The sequence below is a fragment of the Magallana gigas genome, chromosome 7 (assembly GCF_963853765.1).
Source record: "Magallana gigas chromosome 7, xbMagGiga1.1, whole genome shotgun sequence".
NCBI lineage: Eukaryota > Metazoa > Mollusca > Bivalvia > Ostreida > Ostreidae > Magallana > Magallana gigas.
This window is the reverse complement of record NC_088859.1, coordinates 10,235,171-10,241,995: the sequence shown is the minus strand read 5'-3', so window position 1 is coordinate 10,241,995 and position 6,825 is coordinate 10,235,171. Positions and strand designations below refer to the sequence as shown.

General features: G+C 30.8%; 1 protein-coding gene across 2 annotated transcripts; it reads right to left on the bottom strand.

The window, feature by feature from the left end:
- Positions 1-1,477: 1,477 nt before the first annotated feature.
- Positions 1,478-5,795, bottom strand: LOC136269849 (melatonin receptor type 1B-B-like). 2 transcript variants are annotated; one of them, XM_066065257.1, is made up of 3 exons: positions 5,748-5,795; positions 2,548-2,833; positions 1,478-2,305 (listed from the first exon to the last, which is right to left on the bottom strand). In XM_066065257.1, the coding sequence occupies exons 1-3, from the start codon at positions 5,778-5,780 to the stop codon at positions 1,563-1,565; spliced, it is 1,062 nt and encodes a 353-aa protein (XP_065921329.1). In that variant the 5' UTR covers positions 5,781-5,795; the 3' UTR covers positions 1,478-1,562. The 2 variants fall into 2 exon arrangements, with proteins under 2 accessions (XP_065921329.1, XP_065921328.1); XM_066065256.1 differs by lacking the exon at positions 5,748-5,795 and having other exon boundaries at positions 2,548-2,919.
- Positions 5,796-6,825: the final 1,030 nt, after the last annotated feature.

Below are 6,825 nucleotides of genomic sequence, written 5' to 3'. Positions count from 1 at the left end.
ATCAAAAATGGAATATCGATATTATGTTTAACTACACAAGCGTTTAAGAGTGAAGATAGACTACTTCTATTTTGAATAATTTTCGAAACCCAAGAAGCTTTTATAGCTTTGAGTTTTGATTCAAAGTCTGTAATACCAATGCCGCCTTCATTTATGTTTCTAATTAAGGTGTTACGCTTGATACGCTCTCGATTACCCCAAAGAAAGGAGAAAATTATTTTATTAATACTCTTTATGAAAGATTGTTCAGGGTTTTCTAAAATAGTAGCCGTGTACAAGACCTTGGAGAATTAAAAGAGAATTTATAAGCTGGCATTTTCCAAAAATAGTTAATTTTCTACTTCGCCAAGAGTCAAGTATTTTTTCAAATTCCTTAAGTTTACATAACCAGTTTCTTTCATTATTTTCGGTTTTATTATGCCCCATATATATACCCAGACATTTAATTGTTTCAAAATTTTTTTTTATACCTTTAAGAGTTGTTTCGCCTTCCATAGTATGTTTAAGCGCCCCTAAAGGAATACATTCCGTCTTTGATAAATTCAACTTTGTCCCTGATACAGATCCAAAGTTTTCAATAATTTTGACAACATGTTCAAGGGAGTCTATGTCCTTAACAGGGAAAGTACTATCATCTGCATGTTGTAAGCATTTAATTTCATTTCGTGTGTTGCTTATTTTAAATCCATTAACACTATCAGAATTATTAATTCTTGTTGATAAAATTTCCATTACAAATAGAAATAAAATAGCTGAGACAGGACATCCTTGTCTAATACCTCTATACATATGACATTTTCTAGAGATCCAACCATTGTTTTTTATATAGAAATAAGGATTTGTATACAAAATTTTGATCCATTTAACAAAATTGTCGCCGAAATTATATTTCATCATTGACTGCAACAGAAACTCCCATTCAACAGAATCGAATGCCTTCTGAAAGTCAGCAAATAAGAGGATTCCTGATTCATTGCTTTTTTCCCAATAATCAAAAATATCTAAAATAAGTCTAGCATTTGTTCCTATATAACGTCCTTTAATATATCCAGACTGATCGGGGTTTATTAATTTGTCTTTAATTTTTTTTAAACGTCGAGAAAAAACACAAGCAATAATTTTGTAATCACAATTTGTTAAGCTTATGGGAAGATAGTTTTGAAGTTCATCTAGCAATAACTCTTTAACTATTTCAAGGTGGAGGATGTAGTGCAACATTTGTAAATACCTTAAGAAATCTTACTATACTCCTTAAAAGTTTTCTACACCACCCTAAACAATACAGATATGAAAAATGAATATTGTTCGGATTTTCGAACGACTTTGACCTGTATGTCATTTTGATTGGCCAAAATAAGACCTAACTATTGTAAAATGCCTTACTTTTGATTTTTAGATCAATAATTAAAGGAAAAGCTGTTGTAATTTACAATTCACTTAATCAAAATTTTTAATTAAAAAAAAGAAAGTTTGCAAACATCGAGACATTTTTCTTTTTAAAAAAAATGTAAATAATGCAGGTAATGCTCAAATGAAAATGTACATTGAAACAATACTGTTGTCTACGTAAATGTAAATCTGTTTTTCATGTGAAAAGTGACTGGTGATTTTACAGACGATCTGAAACGAAAGTGGCGCATAATTTGTCCTCGAAATTTCTTATTTCCAGTGGTGTATATTATGCAGTTGACACTCGAATGTAAATGTGCCAGAAGAGTAAGAAAAAGGTAGACCTCGGTGGAAAAGTTATCTTCTACATCTAGTATCATAATGATGCAGTAGGGTGTCCAACAAACGACGAAAACAACGAAGACACAGAACAAAACTTTTGACGAACGAACCGTTTCATTCCACGCTCTTCTCATCCTCAAAGGATTATCTGAATCTAATTTGAAAACATTTCGTTTGGTTTTCCAGATTTGTAGAAAGATTAAAAAGTAAAAAACGCTTATCATACTAAGCTGTACGATTGTACTAATGCAGACAAACATGGTGAATGACATATTTGCAGTTCGATCCCAAATGCATTGGTAGTTTTTCTGGTCAAAATAATATCCTACCCATCCAAAAAACTTGGGGACTTCATAAAAGAAGGCCATTAGCCAACAGCCGACGCACATGACAATGCAAGAGACTCGACCAAAAAGTCTGTAGTAGAGCTGCTTGTGACAAAGGTATATATATCTGGACAACGACAGAAGGGTGAGGCTCAGGAAGGCGCAGGAACAGGCTGTTGCGCACATTCCAGCAACAAGTTCACACATCCAAATATTGTCGGTAAAAAAATATTCTCCTTTGACAACACCTTTAAGTAAAGAGAATGGAACAAATTCATTAGATTTGTTTGTTGACTTGATCCACAATACCAGGTGCTGATAAAAAAGCAATTTCTAATGTCATTTTGTATTGATGAGATCACAAGTCAGGCATTTGTGTATCTTTGAAAACGCAACCCGCACCCCCATCCCATCATGAAACTGATGCCCACGAAATAAAATGGAAAACAAATTAGAAAATAAATACGTTAAAATACAGAAATGTACACACCTACAATACAGAGAGGGTCTGCAAAGGCCGTGACACACAAGTCTGCAATGGCTAAGTTCATCATAAACTCCTTTCCTGACCTGTTGATTCCCCCCATCACAGTAAATATCCTGAGAATCAAAACGTTTCCACAAGTCCCGACAAGAAGAGCGATCCCGACAATGACAATGTAAACAATTGCGAGCGTTGGGTTGGTGTCCAGAAGAGGGTCTGTTCTCAGTACTGTCATTGCGGTGTCGTTACGGAGAGTCACAATATTTTTGGGTGTGTTATTCGATCTATTGCACTGTAAGCGAAGATGATATATTACATTGTCTATGCCTCTGAAATACACGTGTATTGCAGCCGATTTGGTATTTAACAATTTCATTACTTTTTTATAAATGAATTGTTATTTTTAGTACATTGTTTTAAATAGTATAGTTACAAAGATAGAAAAAGTCTCTTTTTTCGAGTTTAATGGACCGGCATACCTCACGGCTGAAAGTTATTTTTTTATAAAGATATCATCCTCTTCAAACATTTTTGTCCGGTCGTAGAGTTTTCTCAAGTCAAATATTTTTTTAAAATGCAAAAATTTTAAGATTTGAGCATGTTTTTTCCCTTTGTGTCAACCATTGTTGTTCTTCATTATTAAAAACTTCAATTAAAATATTTTTCTTGATTTAATAGTTTTTTTTGTTGTCTTAAATTCATATGCAAGTTAACATTTTTAATATTTTTTCTTGTAAATAAAACAAACATTGATTGCGTCAAAGTCTCGTATTTACTGTTGAACACAAAAAGTTTGGCTATGCGATAGTGTTATATGCCTTGTAAGCTATTTTAAAAGTGAAAGCGATCTGCATCAACAGATACTGAGGCAACTACAGTAATAATTCATACCTTTTTATGCAATTTACATTGTGAAGTAAAGACAAATCATTGAAAATATTATAAGTTTTGTAAATCGACTACTTTGTATATGTCTTATTTTTCCTTACTTGCACACTCCTCTTTGAACAGTTTTGTCCGATTTTATAAAATTAAAAGTTAAGAAAATTAAATTGAAATAATGAGTTTATTTCGTATTTTAGATTGTCAAGAATTTGTCAAAAAATAAATCACATTTGCTTTAATTTATCGAGATTTCAAGAAGGATTTAAAATTTTCTACGATGACAGCTCAATCAATTACATTAAATCTAAAACAGATTTGTCTGATATCTCTTACCACAGAGGAAGAATTTTATAAATAGTCAATGATAAAATTATATTCAGTTTGATACATAGATTCTGATGTGTTCTATTATTATCTATTATTATTGATCTGTTGTTATACATACTGCATACTGCATTAAGTTAATTGTTCTAAAGTATGATTAACAAATATGAAGAAGGAAATCTCTGTACAATTTTTCATAATAAATCATGTTTATTTCAGTAAAAAATGTTTTTTTAGATTTAAACCGTGTATATAACCAACGTGCGATTACATTTCAGTTCGAGACCCATTAAGTGGGACATATGCCGATCATATAAGGTTTAAATTTGCATACTTACATGTAATTGAATATAGTAATTTTATTTATATTTGTTTATTTGTACCTATTTACATGTGTATACAAATGTCTTTGGTGATTTTCAATTTTATAATAATGGAAATGCAATAAATAATTTGCATTTTACATACACAAATGATTGAATTTCTAACATATTTTAAAATCACGGATTACAGGGTCAAATTAATTCATTGCATATTAAAATTTTAACCATTCATTACATGTTATTGCATGGAATATCCTGCCTTTTTCAAAGCATGCTCTGTGTCTCATTGGTTAAACATCCAAAAAAGTGAAAATTCAATTATTTTGTACATTTCGAATGACATTTCAATACTTCCGGAGAGTTCAAGCAAAGAGATAAACAGATGTAAAAAAAAATAAATAAAATTCATGTTATCTCTTCTATTAGATATACACTACAGTGTATATTTATCTAGCTGTATAACTTTTTTTTAAAAATCTCGATTAATTTGAAGTGACAATCAATGCTTATTTCATATACATCTAAAATTATTTTCTTCAATTGTTTTTCCTCTTGTTAATTTTAAATTTCTTGATTTGTGTATGGTTGTTTGATATATACATAACAAATTATATTTCAACCATAAAAAGTATAGTTATTTAAAGAAAAGCGCTTCAAAATCAGACAGACACACAGACAGACAGTATCGGTGACATTTTCTTCATATCAATAAATACAGCTTATAAAAATATCATAAAAATGTTTTAAATTGAAAAATAATTCGCGAATGTTTACAATTTTTTTTAGTACGAATATGTTTTGTCATACATGTATTTCAGTCATTGATCTTTGACCTTTTATTATTTTAAATTTTGACCATAGAAATTTCTATGACCGGGTGAAAATAATTATTTAGCATCTTTCCTAAAAAGTACAAATTAGCCGTGAGGTAGAATGGTACATTAAAATTAATTTTTTTTGATGGTATTGTCACTCCACTAAAAGGGACATGGTCACGATTTTGGTCAAAATTTATTTTCCCGTTTTTATTGTTTACAATGTTTTAGTAAGGCATTTCTAATGGTCAACTTATATTTTAGTGTCAGTAGTCATGCTATAAGAGAGATACAGAGGCCACAATTCTTTTTCATGTACACAAAGTTGTGTTTACATTTTGAATGTTGAACTAAATTACCAGCTTTGGACTTAAACGAATCAGAACAGATAGAAATCAGCTTGAAAATGAACTATTACCGGTATATTGAACCAATGTAAACAAAAACAGGACACGAGTCTTGTTTACAAGACTGAGAATTGTGAGCTCTGTATACGACAGACCCTCGAATTATGGTTGATCATTAGTATGTATTTTTAAAGCATTATTAACACTAAAAATTGAAAAATGAAAGTTGACCAAAATCGTGTCCATGTCTCTTTAACAATTTTTAAAATTTACTGGTATTTTTTTTCCAATTAGCCAATGACTATTTTAATTAATCTTGGTGTTAAGAATTATATACCACAAAATAGTCTTCTCCGATCTTGATATGTATTGACATCTTTTGCTAATTACTTAATGTATGTAAATTATTTCTAAAAACAAAATATAAACGATTTTTTTTTATTAACAAACGTATTATAAACAATTTTTGTCATAATGAAATTAAATTTTGAAATATAAGAAATTGTTCATACCATGATTAATGTTGTCAAGTCGAAACCTCCCATTCTTGAGAAAACGCTTGTGTGGTTTGTTCAAGAAAGATGCGGAAATTATCTTTTTATAGTTGAACTATTAACTGCATTCTCGACTAATCTATTTGCTACGACCAGAAATTATTACGTCAGATATTATGGCAACTTTTTGTCAGCAGTATTAGACAGAGTTATGGATGGATAGGTTTTGCAATTGACCAACAGAGACAATCCTTATGACGCCTTTCATATATATCTTATTAAAAAGCAAACATTAACTTTACAGACTGATACAAAGGATTGGATCAAACTACTAACTAACTATTTGATATCTACTATGACATATGTCACGTATCTTTAATTTTGATTAAACAAATCTTTTTAAAGAGCATCTTTTTAGTATTAAAGTATGGTTAACCAGTATAATTTTGGTTATTGTTATTATAATCTTAACTTGAATATAAACTCATTATGAATGTGTATGAAATTCATAATCATCCTTGGTTGCAGAAACAAGACAACAATGTAGCCACAGAACTGTGATAATGATTTATTTATGATAAACGTCATGACTTCTGTCTTTCTATAGTCAATTTTCCATTTTTAATATGTAGCAAAATACCTTCATCACTTTCATTTGGAGTTTTTTGTCTCTCAGTTATTTCGAACCACACGGGCATGCTCAACGTACGAATAGTTTTTAAGGCGAGACAAGCTACTGACAAGCAAGCTGATAAACCAGGACTATCAACAGTCTCGATCGAAGACATCTTTTCGTTAGTTCTAAGGTCGATACAACGACCTTGTCAGCAAATACAATTTTCCTCTAGGTCGAATACTGACTGGCGTTTTTGATACTTATTGTTAGACCATTATTAATCACCTAATTGTCTACGTTTTTTCCCGCCCCGATTGCATCAAAGAGCACCCGACGGATGAGACCTGTCAGCAAAGGAAGCTCACTCCTCCATGGCACTTGATCCTACCTCTAATTTTTAGAGGTCCGTGTTTGCTCTGCTTATGTTTTGTATTTTCCTTTGGACTTTAGGCTTTTGATAATTTAACACTGTTTGTTATC

Excerpts from the sequence above, each read along its gene's own strand:
- LOC136269849 (XM_066065256.1), bottom strand. The coding sequence starts at position 2,917 with ATGAAATTGTTAAATACCAAATCGGCTGCAATACACGTGTATTTCAGA. Across the intron at positions 2,306-2,547 it reads AGACCCTCTCTGTATTGTAG|GTGTTGTCAAAGGAGAATAT; the intron begins GTGTGTACATTT and ends CTTTACTTAAAG.